The 20,161-nt window shown below is 34.5% G+C and overlaps 2 protein-coding genes across 2 annotated transcripts; both read left to right on the top strand.

Moving 5' to 3' along the window:
- The first annotated feature begins 6,490 nt into the window (after positions 1-6,490).
- LOC139775863 (sex-regulated protein janus-A-like) lies at positions 6,491-10,536 on the top strand. The gene is made up of 3 exons (XM_071712188.1): positions 6,491-6,499; positions 7,087-7,272; positions 10,211-10,536. Exons 1-3 carry the CDS (start codon positions 6,491-6,493, stop codon positions 10,301-10,303), a joined length of 288 nt encoding a protein of 95 aa, XP_071568289.1. The 3' UTR covers positions 10,304-10,536.
- An 8,380-nt stretch (positions 10,537-18,916) lies between these two features.
- LOC139775862 (uncharacterized) lies at positions 18,917-19,561 on the top strand. The gene has a single exon (XM_071712186.1). The coding sequence runs from the start codon at positions 18,917-18,919 to the stop codon at positions 19,559-19,561; it is 645 nt and encodes a 214-aa protein (XP_071568287.1).
- The last annotated feature ends 600 nt before the right edge of the window (positions 19,562-20,161 follow it).

Below are 20,161 nucleotides of genomic sequence, written 5' to 3'. Positions count from 1 at the left end.
ATATATACTGCACGTATATAGATAATGTAGATATTATATGTACTATATGTTATTATAATTTATATTCATGATAAAGAGACTCATGGCATCTAATTAAAAAGATTTTCTTATTTAACTTGCAAAATGTGATAAATAATGTTTTTGACAGTGTTTGAATTATTTCTGTTTAAAAAAGTCAGTTGATGAATGTGCAAAGCGGAGCATTAAAATATAATATTCGTGATAGCTTAAGACAAAGATGAGTGACATTATAAGTATAGAAAATGAGAGATAAATTTATTTCATAAATCCATTGAAATCGCTATCGTACTAAAAAAATTGTTATTATACCTTGCGAAACATTTATCGCGTTACGTTCTCATTTTAAGTCTTGACAATCACGATAATTACTTTAAATATTTCCACTGTCAAATACTTTGCGTCGCGAAATAAATGGGAGTTTATTAAATTTTCTGCGATGTATTTAAAATCATTTTCTAACAGATGTAAATGAGAAAGACCCGTAGTTACTATAACCTACCCTGCGTGATAGAATTTTACGCTGCGGCCAATTAATTTTTCTCTCGCGGTCTCTGTAAGACATAATATACCATTCTTGTGATTTTAATAGCTCGTTTTTTTGCATTTTTACGTCTCCGCAAGAACTAACAAATGTGAGCGCCTTATAAATCTCTTCTATATATGAAAAAAAATTATGTGGAATATCGAGAATTTATTTTCAAGATTAAGTCAACGTTTTGAAAGTGCTTTTTTAGTAATAAAGCGTGTTCTCTATGATAATAGTGCGTGAAATAGTTCTTTGCCAGAATGTGTTGTCTTGACAATTCGATATAGAGATAATTTAATAAAGTTAGCGCATCGTATATTTATTAAATGTTACTTAAATTTTCATTATTGATATTTTTTATTCTACAGTCACGAATTGGAAACACAATTAATTTAAATGTTGGAAGTGAATTATTAGTTTGAAGATAAACAAATATTTCTTAATAATATAATTTTTCTACAACAATGTAATTTACAAAAAAGTATATTTGTCTCTAAATGTCATTATAGTATATGGAAAAATTGCATGAGATATATAAATCTTAATATTTGTGTAGATTTATTTTAACAGCTTTACAATCCTCTTTGCAATTAACAGCAGTACGCGAATATATTGGATGTGCAATTGAAATTCTAAATATTTCGCAAGTTATAAATATTGATGAGAGATATAATTTCATTGTACGAGCTTCGCGTATCATTCGTTTTTATTCGATGCTTTTTCTTTCTTAATTGCCATTTTATTTTATCCTTGGCGGAATGGGAAGCACTATTTGCTTGTGTGTCGTTACTTGGCGTTTCGTTAGGTATGATTTACGATCGCGATTCATATTTTACGGAGAGAGCATGTATCACATCGATGATACGTCTTAATTTCTCGTCGACGGTTAGAATAGATCTGGCACAAAGCCATTTGTCCAGCTTACATAAAGTGGCCGGATGGTCGTTGTTGCCTCAAATAATTCGCAATAAAACGCTTTTCTTGACGGAAGTTAATTCCTTCGAACTAAATATTGGCAAATGGGATGTTGGAAGAACGGTTAAAAGTTTTCTGAGTTGATTTTATCTCGTACGGTTTTCACGGCGTGGCCACGAGAGAATTCTTATATTTCTCTGACATCGATCCAAATACAGTAATTTCGAATGTAAGCTTCATATGAAGGTAAACTTACCTATCTCTCTGCTTTCACGTCCTAGCCTTCACAGTTCGCAGCACTCCCTCGTTACCTGTTAGCTATCAACTGTCAGCTCTACAACGTAATTTCCGAACTTTAAAGATTAAAACCTGAAATCTATATAAATTTTCGTCTTGCAAACTTTGAAGTCGTTTAAGTATTAATTTATGTAACTTACAGTTTATAATTATTATATGGATTGTGGTGAGGTAATTATACAAAATATGAATTTTGATCGCAAAATTATCGTTCTTAGGTACTTTCTGGCTAATAATAAACTTTCTTTATATTTATGTCACGGTGACGCTGCATTAATCGCGTGTATCCTCTCGTTTGTTTTTATTACAAGCTGCTATCATGTATGGAGTCGCGTGTCTCGAACCTCTCGTTGCAGTAACGAGCGCAAATCGGTGTCATAAATCTGCAAAAACGAGGCATTCAGAATGGAACCGCCCCGCCCGATCTCTGTAAATCTCCTGTCGTCGATAGTCATCTTAATATCTGACATTTTCAGTAAATTCGCCAGCATCGACTTTTCATACTTTTACGAATTGATCATGTTTTCTTTAATATCTCAGTTTAAACAGTTTTCTATGCAGATTTAATATTGAAAATTTAAATATTATGGAAATCTAGTTGATGCGTCATCGGTTTACTTTTCTTATTCTTCTTTTACGAGCTTGAAATTTTGCAGCGTTTTTGCGAAGTATTTTTAAATAATCGCCAGACTATTCGATTTGTCGGAGTTATTTGCAAATACCATGAGAACGCAAGTTTGAAATGTGATAATTTCAATATTAGCGTTATATGGCCTGTGTTAAGCATTTAGGTATTTTCGGCTTATACTGTATTATGTCAATTATAATTTTATTTGTGTGAAACGGTTTGTACAGTTTGGGATTAAATCACGTTGCAGAGAAGATGGGGAGGAGGGAGAGGAAAGAGAGAGAGAGATAGGGGGAAGAAGAGAGTAATTAATTTGAGCTTTCCGACCCGTGCTTTTTCATGATACGCTATGTACTATGTACTTTTCGGGAAAAAGAACCTTTAAATATTCAAGCTGGGATATTTTATGCACGATGCGCCAAATATATTTCTGCCAATCGTGCCACGCGTCCATTAATCTGTTCTGCGACTATAAATGGTGTAAATTCGCTCTCTGTGGCTCCAGAACTTTCCACTGACAGAAACTCACTGCAAGCTGATTAACTCTATATGCTCTACTGGAAGTCTATACATTTCTCTCCCTCCCTCCCTCCCTCTCTCCCTTCTCTCTCTCTCTCTCTCTCTCTCTCTCTCTCTCTCTCTCTCTCTCTCTCTCTCTCTCTCTCTCTCTCTCTCTCTCTCTCTCTCTCTCTCGTATGTTATACGTATATTGTATCAACCGTAGCTACATCGTACTTACCCTGCGTTATACCGTGTTTCGCACTTAGTGCGTTACCGGTTCGTGCTTTTAGTGCCCACTGAGGGATATGCCTTGTCATCGATTTCTATTAATTTCTAACGTGTGTTCCATTGTTACCATAAGAAGATTTAAGTATACGAAGAACGTTCGAAGTCAGACCGAGGACCGAGAGAGGTGCAACAATACATCTTCTTTGAACAGAAGATCGTAAACTTTTTAAATATTATAATAGAAATGGGCATAACAGTCCGACATTTAAAAATATCGTTTTATCTAAAATTTGTTTTTGTTTATTTCTTGTTGATTTTGAGTGAACTCATTATGAAAATGACAGGTTAACAAGAAATAAAATTATATGGATGTCGTTTATGCAGGATCAGTTTTGCCAATCTGCAATCGCAATCTCTTGTTAATCTCTTTTCTCTTCTGACGAGTCTCGTAAAAATTGATCAAACTTCTTGATGCTGCTAGCGATAGCCGAAAGCAGATGATGACGATAAGAGATTTTGATATGATGTAATCTGCTTAACTAACTTAAAGTTGTATCTGTTAAATCTGTATTGAAATGATTGATTGATTTTTAAATGATTAATACCTACTAATTGTCTATTTGTCTATTACTTGCTTTACAGAATATTTCTGCACAGAATAGATCTAAAATATGATGTGCGGAAATCGAAGCAAGAGTTGAGCAAACTCATAATTTATAAGTTCCTCTTTATACAATATATAAAATGGATTTGCGTAAATTGAGAAGGATATTATATTTTGCTTTGAGTTTCATATGACTTTACGAGTAAATATATTGAGTTTTTGTTTAATTATTTATTGTGTGTCAGATAAAAAGTATTTTATATAAAATGCATACATTATGTTTTAAATTAATTTATTAAATTTATTAAACGTTTATAGTGAGACGTCTATGGAATAAATCGTTATTCTTAGACATCGTTTTTCGAAATGTTAGTTAAACAACGACCATCCTGCTTATTACCGATGTACTTCTCTGTCGATCTTTGTCACTAGACTCGTTGGTTCCATAACATTTATAGAGATAAATAACGTTTTTTTTTAGATATACAAGTAATAATTCAGATCCAGTGATGGCACGTCTCTATTTCGGTAGTTTTATCGGACGAAACAATCGATGATGCATTTTCCTTAGCACAAGAATCAGTTTGGCGATCTATCCAAATCGTAAAGCAGTACCTTCCGTCTACGTTCAAAGATCTTTCTCCATTTGTGCTGATTTCTGCACGTTGGTCTCCGACCATTTCTCCTATTATTTCTCGTTGCCTTTACGCACTCCGAGCGAACTCCCCTGCGTATCCTACGCCCCTTTACATTTACCTTTCGTCCTCAGTCCTTGTTTTCTGAATAGGGAGATAGGGAGTGCTTAATGGGCAACACATAGACCCGGAAGGACAAGATATATGCGCTTTTCCATGGAAGTTAAAGGCTCATGAACACTGAGACGGGGATAAAACTGCCTGTTCCGATCTCCCTCGTCGACGATCTTTCTTGTCCCTCTTTTTTTTAATTCAGAACGTATACGATCCTCGCTGCCTTTGTTACCGCAGAGACCACGTTGTGGAGACTCGCTAATGATTTAGTTTTATGAATATTTAACGATAGAAGATTATATTGTTGTATTATTTCACCCTCATGTTTTTTAAATATTATTATTCATTAGACTTCAGTTTAACAAATACAGATCTCAACGAATAATTTATTTATTCAGAAAACGAACTTGATCAAAATTTTAAATAATTAGTGTAATTGTTTAATAATTATATGATAATTATGAAAATTATGTTATTATAATTGACAGTTAGAATAAAGATATTTAGATATAATTCTCCTATTGTAAATATTGCTATATTGAACAATAAGAAAGTTGTGCGCTTTTTCAAGTATCATTAATTTTATTTTGTCAGTTGTTATGTTGAAGAAATAAGGGGATTCTACGGATCGTATATTCTTTATTCCCATTTATCATAATTCCTTCGGCTTGAAAGTTGAGAGTTTTTTTCATGGAAACGACAGATTTTTTTATGGATTTTGTATAGAATGTCTTATCTGGAATACCGTTTGTCTCAAGGCAGGCAGCAACGTGATCCAATCAGTAGGTGCGTTGCTCGTTACGAACATGCTTATTCGAATAACGAGGAAACGCGAAGACACCCTATTTACCCAAGAAATAAAACGAATAAGAGAAAAGGAATGTTCGTGGAAAAACGAAGAACGAAGAAAATATGAGAAGTTACGCGTATTGTAATCTTGTTAGATACTGTGCAATTTAAAGCAAGATCAAGCAATATAATATTGAACCTGAATTAGTATTATCCTTGACAGAGTCAAGCTCTCTAAAGAGAAAAAAAGAGGAAAAGTTCGAAAGTCATTTCTAAAAAGTCTCCAATTTCTCGAATCCTCTCAGCTCTTAAGCTATTTCGCACATTTCCGTTTTTCATGGATCATTTTTCATGGAAAGTGAAAAATGTTTCTCGGTCTTCGTTACTTATGTCCTCTACAATATGTATGATTAGCTTTTTCGAAGCTGGCGTGTTCTGTGTCGAAGTGACACTTAGAAATGACATAAAATTTTTATATTTGATATAAAATTATATATCTATATACATATATATATAGATATATATATTTTTTTAATATTAAATACGTTACATATAAATTTAACATTATTTCTAAAGGTCACTTTTGATATTATGTTATATTTAATACAACACTGTATTAAGTAATTAATATAATAGAAAATTATTTAATATAATTTTACGTTATATTGATAACATTTAAAATAGAATTGGAAAATAGCAAAAATTTCATGGTTCCAAAGCGAGTGACTTATAGAAGCGAAGATCTTGAGATACGCGTGAGGTAGCACGCGTCGATAAATCTAATAGGAATTTTTGCTGCGTTGTCGTGCCACGGTGACAGGTTTTTATGCATTTTGCATGATGCATTTCGCGCTCCGTTTTGGTTTTATAGGGGGAAAAAATCTTTCTTTTTTATCGTCTATCTCACCTCGCACATGTGGGATGCACTTTATCGCGTTACAATGCGTGTAAAGCGTTATAGCATGCGTTTCAAAGAACGTTTCTTATACACATGGGCTCATACGCACGGACAAGCACGTTGCTTTTCCCAATTTTTCCGCGAGTCGCTACTAAGTCTTTCTTTTCAACATTTCCGTATCGGGTGGACACATGGATGGCGCACAATGGCGCCTGATTGACCGTTCGATACTTACCAATACGCGCGTGTGGATTTTCGTCGCGGATCCGTATCGCGTTTCAGACGAGAAGCGCATTTCGTACATTATTTCCCGAGGGACGTGCAATTTGCGATAATGTCGAACGTATAAGTACCCTCCGAAGGGGTCGGGAGTCGCGATTAGCGTTCGCTCCCGTTGCGATCGGTACGTTGTAATCCGGCACAATTCTCCGCAACCTTTGAAAGAGCGGGAAGCGATAGAGAAAGCGGAAATCATGGCTGTCGTCTTCTCTTCGAAACGGGAAATAGCAATACTGATGTAAGGGACGATTGCGATTCTGTTTATTTCTCGCGCGATTCACTGTTTGTCAAATTTTCCCTTTAACAGTTTTGTCGCTTATATTCGAGTCAGAAGAGTTCATTTCTGTTGAGCTTATGCAAGCATCATTTAAGAAAATATACATTAAGTATTTTTAAGGAACAATACAAACTTACAGTTAACCGCGAATGCAAGAAAACTAGTCCAGGGCCAGGGGATAGATCATGTATCTTTTCCCCTAAAGCGGAAACGTGAAAAGTGAAAAGTTTCACCATTCAAGTTAATGGCGAAAATTTTCCACTTTTCACATTTCCGCCCTAGGGAAAAAGTTACATGATCGCTACCCAGTATATACATGTTAATGCTACAAGTTACTTACGCACTTCACCTCGTAATGCAATCCAACTGATTAGTTCGCAAGTCTTAAAGTTGTACGAAATTATCATGCACGTTATTTTATTTATGTTTCAGCTGACATATTCGATCGGGTAGACGAACAAATAAAAAAACACGCTGGTCTTCAAGCGAATTGCGTGGGCGGTGGAAGAATTGAGCACGACCCCGACGAGAAAACCATCAAAGTTTATGGATATTCGCAAGTAAGTTCCGGAATTTATTGAAATATTTATTATTCAATCAATTTTTCCTGATTTGACTGTCGTAAAAATATTTTATTTTTCACACGTGTTCCTCTTACACTAGATGCTAATAAAAATAACGGGTTTCTCCTATAATACAGTGTTCAATCTATTTCATTCTGTCCGTTCATGACAAAATAACAGTTTGTTTAGTTTCCCGATAGTAATCCTGTATATTTCTATATTTTCCAATTAACTTTTTATACTATTATTCATTGCCAGACGTTGCGCGCTGCATGAATATTCCATTCATTGTCCGACGTCCTTGTTAGTCGCAATTACATTTGCATCTATCGAAGTAAAATTGACAATTGGTCGACATGTGAATGTCCAAAGTGTGAGCCGTGATATTACCGTGATGTCAGGCAATGCTTTAAACACGGGCGGAGAAATACGCGTCGCAATACCTATGATTAACGGCGCATGAACATTTTCACCCCTGCACTCTGTTGCTCGTCACGAGCTTCACGCCCACGCGGCATCATATGTCGAACTTTAGCAGATTAAATTTATCGGTCCGAGAGAATTCGTGCCTTTCTCTGACGCAAACACAATCGAATAGAAAGTTAGGCGTGTTTTATCAGTTACTAGAATTGTATGTGTAAAACAAGAGTTTCTTTTAGCGGAGTAGTCTTTACTCCGTATCTCTCATTATTACGTTACCACAAATATGCAAATAACATGATAGTTGAAAAGAATTCAAATGAGACGTTGACGTCCATATATCGTTCTTTAAATTTAAACTCGGGACATTCCCAAAAAGGTGTTTTGCTTTTTTATTTCAATAATCAGTAAATCGGCAGTAAATTAGGTATTTTGCATTCAATAATAAAAGGTACAAAAATTTCGCTATCTCGTGCCATCCGCGAATACTTCGAAGCGTATAAATGCTATAAACCTTGAAGCTGGTCGATCGACCTCCAAGCGTAAAATTGCAATTGCATTTACGTAAACTCGGAAATGTTTGTCGACTTCCGTAACGTCGCTGGATTTTATCGGGCCATATTACGCCATTTACGATAATATTTCGCGTAAATAGTATAAGCCAATTATTACGGGCGTGTTGCAAAAACTATGGGCGGTACCATAAATTTTCATTTTTATATACGATGTCATTTAATTTTACTATGTGTTAGGCGCGGCGGACTGGATTAAACATTACGTTTTTTATATTTACGAATTCTTTTACATTCTTATTTGCAGCAATATTTTCCTCCACATTTTCTATTCTTCCTCTCATATAAATTTTATAAGAACTATATTACCATATCGACGATTATCGTATCGTATAAATATCTTGTATTGAATGGAATTTTATTTCCAGAATATTTAATATATTTTTCTTTATTTATTCGAGAAAAGAGATACAGTTTATTTTATTTAAAACAGAACTGCTTTAATGCTATCATTCTTTAATAAAATTCTTGACGTCAGAGCTACTAGTTACCGTGCTCAATGTAAATTTTAATACTATATCGAGCTTATTATTGTATAAAGTTACAAAGAGTTGTATAATTTCGATTTGGTGGCAAGTGGCAATTTGTGGAAGTCAAGACGGTATCAGGTTACCGTTATCTTCAGTAAATAAACTTAAGTTGTATAAGAAGTACGATAAATATCGCAATGCCGCGCGTTTCGTGAAATATAAACGCCCCAAACACGATGTTGCACTCAACCTATGCCAGAGGAAACACGAATACTCGTATCTTAGTAGTCGTATGGATATCGTTATAAGAAATGAACGAATTGATATATATTTTAAAGTGGCGGAAGCATCCCAGATCGTTTATTCGAAAATTTAAATTGAAATTCGCAATCCATCTTGGGAGACGAATAATTCATATTACGAGAGTCGAGCAAGATTAACAAGAGAATATTTTTTTAAACGCGAGATTTGAGGAAGAGATTTGAATCGAATATATTGAAGAAACTAAGAATCGTTCGGATAGAAAAGCGAACGGTTGCTGTAGGTTTAAACAAGAGAGCCGCCCTTTTTAAATCCGACGACGCACGGGGGAGAGTAATTTAAACATCACCCTGGGTGCTCTGTTTTCGTATCGCCAGTCACAGCTACGAGCAACGTAATATACTACGGCCGTGTATTTTATTTGGCTTCCGACATTTTGAAGATTATTCCCAATCCCGCAGGAACGCGGGATATTGCATTAGCAATATCGTAAAATTTCTGCGAAAAGAGCATTGATATTACATCCAGAACAATTGAAAATTTTTGAAATATTTTACCAATACCTCTATAACAATCGCGATGTTCTTTTCGGTTAGAAACTGTAAAATATTTCATGCAATCGTGATTTTTGCCATGCAAGCGTTACATAGGTACACGTGACATTTTAACATGATTCAATATTAATATTAATATAAATGCAAGTATCATATAATTATCATAAGCAAATCTATTGATTTATTTATTTTCGCTATTTAGTGCATTTATATTGCTTTTCTTTTGAACTCAGAAATTATTTTTGCTCATCTGAAGATCTTTTTTTACTGTCATTTGCATTTAGCTTCCTTCAAAATGACATACACTTCAGTTTTTCTGTCTAAAATGTTATCTAAAAAAGTATATCTGGAAGCTTAATTTCCGCTTTCTTTATTTTCTTTTCCTTGCTTTTCTTTTTGCGCGTTGCTGCAGCCAACGCGACAGTTGTGGAGATGTCAAGCATATACTTTATGTAAAACTGAAAATAACGCGAGGTCTATTCTCGTAATAATTGCTGCCGGGTAGTTCGTTATGCTAGCGAATATTGTCAACTGAGCCTACTGAAATGGCCTAAACTTTGTCACGTAAAGGTCACGAATGACACGACAATATTTTACATTGATTTTGCGAGGATGTGATATGCGATTAATTATTATCGATTATTAATTCGATTCGCAGGGTTTTGGCAAAGCTGATCATCAAATATCGGTCGAGTTATTGAAGAAAAAGTATCCTACCTACAACATCACGTGGTCAGACGACGGTTACTAACTAGGAAATACATGATGTGGCGCGATATGTTACTTTATTTTTTAACTTAATAAATATATATGGGATTGAATCTTGTTTTGTAATTTATTAATAAAATGTATGTGCGTATCGGAATGAAATTAAATGTGTGTCTTAATTATTAAACATCATAATTATCTCGCTGTTTTGTGGAAAAAAATATAAAAATGTATAAAAATGCAAGTAAATAAATAAATTAAAATTAAAGAAATCTATTTACTTATATTATTCTCTATTATTTATTATTCTCTAAAATTTCTTCTGTTTTATGGCATACCTATTATATTGTATGAAAATGTATAATAAGTAAATTAAATAAGTAAAATAAAAAAAATCTTATTCATTTATATATCCTCTAAAATTTCTTCTGCCTATTTTATAGCATACAATATTTTATAAAATTATAAGCAAGTTAAATAGTTAGAATTAAAGAAAGATATTCATTTACATTTCTTCTTCTCTAAAATTTCTTCTACCTGTTTTATGGAATACTATTTTGTATGAAAGTGTAAGCAAATTAAGTAATTAAAATTAAAGGAAGCTATTCATTTACATCCTTTCCTGAAATTTATTCACTTCTCTTCGTGAAAATGCTCCACTCTACGAAGTCTTTGTTAATAACTTAGTATATTTATATATTTGGTTTTATATATCTATATGCTATATCCCTCTTTTCCTCTCTTGAATCAAAATATGAATGCCTTCATTCATCTGAAAGAGTATACATCTAAAGAGTATCTTATTATTTATTAATTATTTATTAATCAATAATTTCCTATTTCCTACTGAGAATGATAAGAAGGTAAGTTGCATTTTAGACCGTAGTTTATGGAGATGGAATAATTCGATGATATATTGCGATATATCATTCTACGATATAAGTGAGCTACCTTATGCACAGTTGTCGGTATTTCAGCGGACTAGTAGAGCAGTAATCGGTAACAGAAACGGGTATGTGTAATGGCCTCCATAGATTACCGCTGATTTGATCGATTTTCTGCTTTCTTGCTGCAATACTAGATGACTGCATCATGCAGTGTAGAATACGAATGCAACATTAATTACGTGGATCTTATTAATAATCCCCGTATATATTACATACAAAAAATTGAATAAATATGTCTATATATTAAAATTTGTGTTTAAAATATAGTTATTTAATTAAATTTTACATAAATCTAATTAAACTTAATTTATACCTAATATCTATTCTAATTTTTATTGATAAAGACTTTGTTATAAATCAATTTAATTTAATTTAATATTTTAAAGTCGAAATAAAAATTTCAATCTTGAAAAAGGTATTTTTACATTATTGCAATTTTGATTAAAATATTACTTTGTTAATTTAAGTTGATTTAAGTATATTTTTTTAGTTATTTATTCATACATATATTCGCATAAAACATTTCGAGTGTAAAATCGCGTGATATCTTAATTTTTGCCATATGTATTCGAACAATTGAAATTGAAAGAGTCGATGCTTATTTTGTAACAAACGCCGTGTGTTCAATCATTTTAGACATGTCGGACGTCCGAGGGAGACGTTAAAAAATTTTCAAGTTAGTTTGGTATACTTTACCATGTTTTCCCGAGCCGCAAAATCAATCGTGAAGTCCCTTGGGTCATGCCGGATTCATATTGGTGAAAAAAGTTTCAAGGTACGATTTAATTGACTTCCGACATATCGAAAGATTTTAATTTGGTAATTTCATCTTGTACGCTTCTACTCGATTCATTACACATTTCCATACATTATGTCGTCTTACTTATGCTCTTTTTATTAATATGTCGATGTATTAATTAAAAATGACCATCTAGATTGCTCTGATTGGTGGCGCCGGAGAAATCAGTCAAACTCTATCCCAGTTATTAAAAAATAGCGCGAAACTGAATGCCCTTGCGTTATACGATGTGGCGGCTGTCAATAGACCTTTACCGAATTACAATTTCTATGATGAGGAGCCATTCAAACCTATCGTAAGTCACTCATTATTGACAATTTGCTTAAAAAGGTTTAGTATAATATTTAATCTGACGCAAGTTGTTACTATTATAAATAAATATCAATAAAATAGCCATCAGAAACGCTAACAATGGCGAAGAAATCCTGTTCGGGCAAAGGCAGTCGTTCAAATGCAGTGATTAGGGCGAGGCAAACAGACAATAATAATCATCAAGAAAATAATGGAAGGGTAAAATATAAACTTATTTATTATTTATTTCCATTTGAATATATTAGAGAGTATCAAGGTCTGTTAATTATATTCTATTAATCGTAAATTTTTTATTAACTATATGTAAACATTTTGTTTTGCTAATATATTATTAAGCAATAAAATAGATTTTTATAAAATTATTGAAGTACTTTAGTAAGCTAGTTTTTTATAATTTTGAATATTGAGCTAACAAATTTGTCGTCCTCTTTCAGAATTATTTTTATTTAGAATATCTTTATTACTTTTATTATTTAGAATTACGATTATCTTTCGTTTGAAATATATAATTAAGTTTGAATCTCTCTTAAATAAGATTGTTGCGTATTTAAATGCAAAATAAAATAATACATTAAATCTAAAAAAAGGTTGTATAATAAACCAATCGTTTTTTATGTAGAGTCAGATAGAGAAACTTGTGGAAGCTCTTTATCGTTTACCAATAGCTGAAGAAGCTGCAACATTTAATAACCCATTGATACCCATCGAGGAAATAATGCCAAAGGTAAGGGAAAAATAAATCTTAGTAATATTTATGGCTTAAAATTTATTATTAAGAAATTATTTCAATCCCGTGTGTTTCGCACTATAATTGTCATTAAAGATAAAATTATACACTTCCTTATACACAAAATTACTTGAGAGAATTATCCACTTTAAGGAGTAGAATTAAAATAGAACTTAGGGTTATTCCTATATAAACATTACATTAATCATAACTATGTGATAAGTTCCCAGGTAGCAGGATGATGCCTAAACACATCTTAATGACATATTGTTGACTTTAGAAACGTCATTAAGATGTTATTATTATGCCATTTGACGTCTGCTACCTGGGTTGTCGTAGAAACAATCAAATTTATAATATATTGAATACATAATTGCACATATGCTCAATACAAGCAGCTTTATAAAAATTTATTTAGAAAAAAAAACAAATATTATCTTTTTTGTGGAATAATTTATCAAAATAAAATAAAATTATTTTTTAATACGTGCAAATATAAGATAAAAATTATTAAATTGGAAGAGAAGCTAGATCAGTGTTTGTCGTGCTTTTTAGAATTATTTATTACATCTTTAAATCCCGGATTCAATTATTAACTAAAGTTCATATTATTATTAAGCTTAGATTAAACATTAAGTTATGTTTGTGAAAATAATAAACCCTTTAGAGAACTATAGATTCTCTCTCTCTTTCTCTCTCTCCTCTTTTATCTCTACCTCTATTTAATTTACCTACCTGTAGATAACAGAGAGACTGGTTTTCATATTTAATATTTTGATATCTTGATTTTGAAGAATATATTTTGTTGTCTCGAGAGATTTGAAAGCATATATTTTAATAATTATCATAACATGAATTTGTCACTCTATTGACGTAGAACAATAAGAATTGTTGAATCCACACGTTTGTGTTCGTGTGATCTACGGCCGGTATCAACTTCCTATTTTCAGAACATTTCTATATGTTATTGAAGAAAATATAATTTTATATGTATTTGTCATCCTAAATCCTTGCAAAACATTTTATTTAACAAGATTTTTTGGGCATTTGCAATTGTTTAAATTATCGCTTAAATGAAATGAACAACCGTGATACGTACCGCAGATATTAAAATAATTGTAAAGTTCCGAAATCTGGCATTAGAAGCTTGAAGAAGCATACACTGAAGATATATGAGGCGACACTCAGATTTTATATTAAAAAAACGAAATATAAACTGGGATATAAAATTAGCTAAACTACGAATAAAGTTAATCAATGCTGAAGACCAGCGGCCATATATATAAATCTGAAAGAGCCTAGAGGAGAACTGATCTTGAAATCGTCTCTCCGTCTGTCCTCAGGCGGGCAATGCGTGCGGCAGGATGCGTCCTCGCGCCAGAGTCCTGGGTGAGAAGGATTCCAGCAACGTAAAAACCTGGCAAAGAGGTTACGCCACCGTCGCGATTCGCAAGTGCTTCTCCGACTTGATGTATCCGTCGTTTCAGAAGCACTACCTAAACGTCATTCCAAAAGTGAAAATCTCGAAGAAGCATCGATCGATTAAGACAGCGAGAAAAATCACATATTCATCCTGCGGTGCGCTCATTGCGAAAGAAAATAATTGTCAATCGTTGTCGACGTCTTTGTTAAATCATGGTGAAAAGCCGGCAAGAAGATTGATGAAGAAATTTAGAAATGCCGGCGTACTTTCAAATATAGAAGCACGTTGCAGAGCAGTAGAGAAATTGACCGATTGGATGATACCGGAATCGCTATCGAACAATAAACTGAGATTGTTACGCAAGATCTACAGTCGCATTAAATTTCCTTCGTCTTCATTAAATTTCATAAATCATAAGCGTGAAAATAATCGCGAAGCAATTTCATTCAATCGCGACAGCGGAACAATGACGGACGGTACGTTAAATGTCATTGAACAGGAAAATTGGATTAAGCGAACATGTTCGAAAATCAAATCCATACTCCCAGACCTGCACGCCAAAATCCGATTACATTCGACAATCGCATCGGATTCGTATTGTTCGGAAAATATTTTTGCGGTGAACCAAGTGATTCCGTTCTCCGACATAATTTCCAACAGCATCATTCTCTCTGCATCAAAAGATTTTGAAGATGATAGACCGAAGGACAGCATTCGGAAAAAGATACAGGAGTTTTGCATGCAGCGGAAAAAATCTCTAAGAAAGAACAGAGATGAGAATGATATTTGTAAGAAAAGAGAGAGATGTAAAACGACGAAAGGGAAATATCAGGAAAGAGAAAAGATATGTGAGAAAAGAAAGAGGATTGATTGCTCCGAGAGAAGAAAACAAGCAGCCAAGAGACAAGACGTAGATATTTGCAAAGGAAGAAAGAGTTCTTGCGATAAAAAAAGTGTCCGCGATTGCCGTAAAACTCGCGAGCGAAAGGTGGAGGTCCAAGAAGATCCGTGTAAACGGAAAAAAGATGATATTTCTAGAACAGGAGAAGATCCTGGCCGTGGACAACGTCCCGTGAAGCAAGAACAAACTTTTTATGAACTGCATGACCCAGATCCATGTAGGGCAGACAAGAAAGAAGCGATCAAGAAGAAAGACGAAATTAAGAAAGAAGAAATCAAGAAGAAAGAAGAAATTAAGAGGAAAGAAGAAATTAAGAAGCCTGATTGTTCAGAGACTAAGAAAGTTGAACCATGTGAGAAAAAAACGTGTCCACCTGTAAAAAAGGTGCCAGAGTGTTCTGAAGGCGACGCAAAAAGAAAAGGCTCTTGAAAATATTCCACCTATGCAGTGTTTACGTGAGAATGTTTCTTGAAACAATCTCTTTTTATGTAAGAAAATCATCATAGCAGATTAAAAAATTGTTTTCAGCAAATATTATCAAAATATTAAACACAAAAGTCTATGTTTATTTCCAAATTAATTTCAAAGTAAATTATTTGAGAAAAAAATATTATTTATCGGATTTGTTGATGTATTTAAATTACGATGTGATTAATAAAGAGAAAAAATATTGTTTCTATAGTATGTCTGTGAAATATATAATATGTTCTGTTGTAAATCCTGTGAATAATAAAAATATTATTTTACACAGTACATATGTATATTTTTTAATTATACCTTTTTAATTATGGAGATGATTTTATGTGTAAATACTTTAATTAAACAATTATATGACATCACATAATTTTTCATTACAGCTACAACCAAAAGAAGAAAATTTGACTGTCAGGCTTCAAGATTCTGGAATAGACAAAGTAAGCTTTCGGAATACTTATTGTTTTATTTTCTGAAGAGATTTATTTATTTGTCTTCTTCACACTATTATTCGACAAACAAATTATAAAATTATATCGATATCTTGCATATTTTCAGTATATTATTTATATTATTTTTGATAAAATTACACGCGATTAAATTAAAGAAATTAAAAATATCGAAAAATCGCAAAAATGATCTGAATAAATGATCGCTGTGGCTCCACCTCCCTTCTGCCTCTTTTCTTTGAATTGGCTACTTAAGCTGTTCAAAATCTTACAATACATATACGTGAAAAAGGAAATCTTATTCAAATATAAATAATGAATTATTATAAATTCTATTTCTGATCGTTTTGGTCGTCCTCTCTCTGCAGAGAAGAGAGAGATCAAGTTCACCGATGAAATCTACAGTAAAAATAGTCGAAAGTGGAAAACCGATCGAATCCAATCAGATCCAAACCAACAAAGGTCCCTTATCGGTCACCAATTCACGTCAACAGTTTATGGGAATCAATTTTGTCAATAATCTCCATCAAGATTCTAATTTGGCAATTGATCACAAGGATCGTTCCGATTTTTCTTTTCTGCACAAGCATTTTGTCTCTAATCTTCGCCACTGTAGCGATCGTGAGTTTAACGAGTCAAAGTTGTCGCACGACAGACAGGGCAATGACGATTACTTCCCTCAAGGTGAAGAATACGAAGAGGAGATCGGTACAGAAGACTATCAACTGGGCAAAAAAGTCCCTAGCAAAAAACCACCGCGTCTCGAGGACGAGCACGACAATTTTGAACCGACAATGTTGATGTTTGAAAATAATAAATACATCAACGGAGGTCCATTAACGAGATACATTACGCATGTGTATTTTTCAAGCATTGAAGAACTGACGGATGCTGATCGAACAATGCTGATGTCAAAGAAAGTTTCCAACAAGGACGCCGTCGAAAAATTGCAAACTCTGATCGAGAAAGTAACGGAGTTCAAACGCCGAGTTTTCCGATCCAAACACGATGCAGCAAAGACTGAAGCTACGACGGACGGAAAGAAGGAAAGAAAGATCGCCAACGAAAACGAGAACAACGAGTCAACGAATCGATTCTGTTTTATAAGTCAGAAGATCTCTAAGTCGGCGTATTAAGCTAGATTATAGCTCTGTCTAATTATATTTGTGAATTTTATCCGCATTGAGTCATTGTTTTCCTTACTCCTGTAAAAGAATACAAGCGCTTCGCTTTTGTTTTGATAAACTCTTGAAAGGAGGGAGGTGGTCCCAAGAGCGCTGGTTGGGACTACCGCGAGATTATTGACGAAGCGCAGCAAAATTCTCCACGATTTAATACGTAAAAACCAGCAGGCAGTTAGTGGCAGAGTATTGCGGCTAGGTGAGCCAGACTGTGGCGAGGACTCACCTGGTCAACCGAAAAGGAATCCGTGCGATCCACCCAAGGGCCCCTGCCAGCCCGCCGAACCACCGGGCTATCCCTCCAAGCCAAAGCCCAAAAGAAAGCCATTCTGCGTAAAATGCCCACCCAAGAAACCGTGCAAGGAAGAGAAATGCTGAATTGCGTCAGTAAGAGACAGAAGGTACGTGGAGGTATCAGCGGTTATCGTAAATGTTGTCTGATGGAAATGGAGAACTACTGTTATTTCTAGAAAAAATATAAATATATGTTTTTCTTTCTTCATCTCTCTTCTTTCTCAAATCCCGCAGACTGTTAAGAAGTTCGAACATATGGAAGCTTTCCTAAATAGTTTACTGAGAGCTCCTATGGGAATAGCAGAGGAGTGTCCTATTTCGAGAACTGGATATAATTTGGGACCTATTTTTGAAACAGGAAGATTAGGGCTTAATCGATGGAACTGTAAACTCTATTCGATAAATATGCTCAACTCAGGATTGATTTGTACAAGAGATTTTAGTTTTTTCAAGAACGAGCCTAAAAACATCCTTTTAAAGCATAAAGCATTCGGTTGGACTCACGAACAATCAAGAAAACAATTAAAGCGTTCGTTCATGACGAAATGTAAACTGCCACTTTCAAATAAACCAGCACCAGCAATGTCAGTCTGCTATTCGACGGCGTCATCCTCGCCTTCCCGTCTATTATCCTTGAAATCGTATTCATTTATTGAGAAATATTTTCTACCGCCGCTACCTGGTCATCACGAGTCATCAGTCAGTTTGCTACGTTCCGCTTTATGTCCAAAGCCCATTGAGAAGTCATCATCTTCGAAAATATGTTATGAGAAGGGTTCACAGTTTCTGAAACATCCCGAAAGCTTAAAATCATTAGCACCGTCTTCTAAATACTTAAAGCGTCTGAAATATCTATTACAATATCTATTACAGCAACTTCCATCTCCAGAACCTTGTAAACAATATCCTTCATCATGTTCTGCGTTTTACTCATCTTGCCCACATTTACTTTCGCAAGATGTTTCCAGAAACATCCAGGAAGCACCCAAGAGACTTTCAAAATCACAAAGGAACGAAACGCATAAGACGTCCGTTTATCGCGGCCCGTGTTATCCGATTTCCCTACATAGGGTTTACTGGCGAGGATTTCACAGTTCTCTGTTCCCATTTGCTAAATCAGATTCTAACAAGCCTTCCACTTGCAAGGAAATGGATGAAATCTACAAACCGACCGAGGTGAAGAAGACTGATGAGAGTGGCCGACCTTGCAAGGAAAAGAGCGACGTTTATCGCCAAGAGAAGGTCAAGTGTGATAAGTCGCAGGTGCGAAACAAGGAGAAAGCGAGACAAAAACCGAAGCTGGAGAAGAAGGTCGTGGATCCTGCATGTAGGAAGACTTGTCTGCCAATAGGCAAGTGTGAGCTGCCCCGAACTGTTCCACCACCGAAGATGGAGTACGCGAAGGTGACGTGCCCCCCGCCGAAGTTCGCGAAGCCTAAACCGTGTCCACTGATGCTGGAACACTTCCAGAAGAATGATAAATCTCACATAGAGATTAAACAGATCAACGTGCGAAAGAAGCAAATTTGTGCTCCGCCTCCATTGCCGAAGCCACCGTATGCACCTATCGTACTTTGTCCCTGTCCACCACCGCGCAAAGTACATCCTGGACCGTGCCCGTTCCACGAGACGAAGAAGATCGCTAAGCGACCCTCGATACAGCCGTGTAAGTTGAAGAAGAAATATCCCTGTCCCACTGGCGTGCACTACTGTCCTCCGTATAAAAAGCCGTGCAATTTAAAACGGGAGACTGGCTGCGACCGTAGGATGAAAAAGGAAGCATCGGCATCTTGAAGCATCGCGCGAGTAATGTACAGCACAATATTTGCTCAGCATTTTCTGGGTACATAGCTGAAAAATGAGAAATTTTCAACAAAAAGCGGATTTACATTAAACAAGTTTAAAATAATTTCTTCAATCAAAATTAAACGTTCGTTTAGATTGTAATTGTTTCATATACGAAATATTGACTTATGTATGTAAATTGCTTATTGTCAAAAATTTCGACATTTTCACGAAATAATGAACGATGTTGTTCAACGATATATGGACATTGTGCGAATTTTTATTTTCATCAAGTGATGAATGTATGGAATCACGGAATGATAGTAAGGAACAGGTTTTATAGAAGAATCGTAAAATCGAGATTAAATGTGCGCAGCAGCGATCTGCGAGATCTATGAAATTAGAGATTCGGTCTCCTGGATCGATAATTGTTAACAATTTAAGGCCGACTCGTTCATCTTCCGTCAGCTCTGCGATTGATAGTGTATCCATTTATCCGTTCAACGATTTCGTTTCATCTATCCATAATTTTTTTTTTCCAAGGAAGCACCACTGATCGCGAGAGAGTTTAGTGCAAGGTGAACAAACCGGCTGCCGATGCATGTTGCT

This window comes from Temnothorax nylanderi, unplaced genomic scaffold (genome assembly GCF_030848795.1).
Source record: "Temnothorax nylanderi isolate EJ_2023f unplaced genomic scaffold, tnyl_v1.0 TNYL_tig0107_pilon, whole genome shotgun sequence".
Taxonomy (NCBI): domain Eukaryota; kingdom Metazoa; phylum Arthropoda; class Insecta; order Hymenoptera; family Formicidae; genus Temnothorax; species Temnothorax nylanderi.
The sequence above is the reverse complement of the archived record's forward strand: the minus strand, read 5'-3'. Positions and strand labels throughout refer to the sequence as shown.

Bases quoted from the DNA above. Each gene is read 5' to 3' on its own strand.
- LOC139775863 (XM_071712188.1), top strand. The intron at 7,273-10,210 runs GTAAGTTCCGGA...TTCGATTCGCAG, and splicing joins AAGTTTATGGATATTCGCAA to GGTTTTGGCAAAGCTGATCA.
- LOC139775862 (XM_071712186.1), top strand. From the start codon at position 18,917: ATGGATGAAATCTACAAACCGACCGAGGTGAAGAAGACTGATGAGAGT.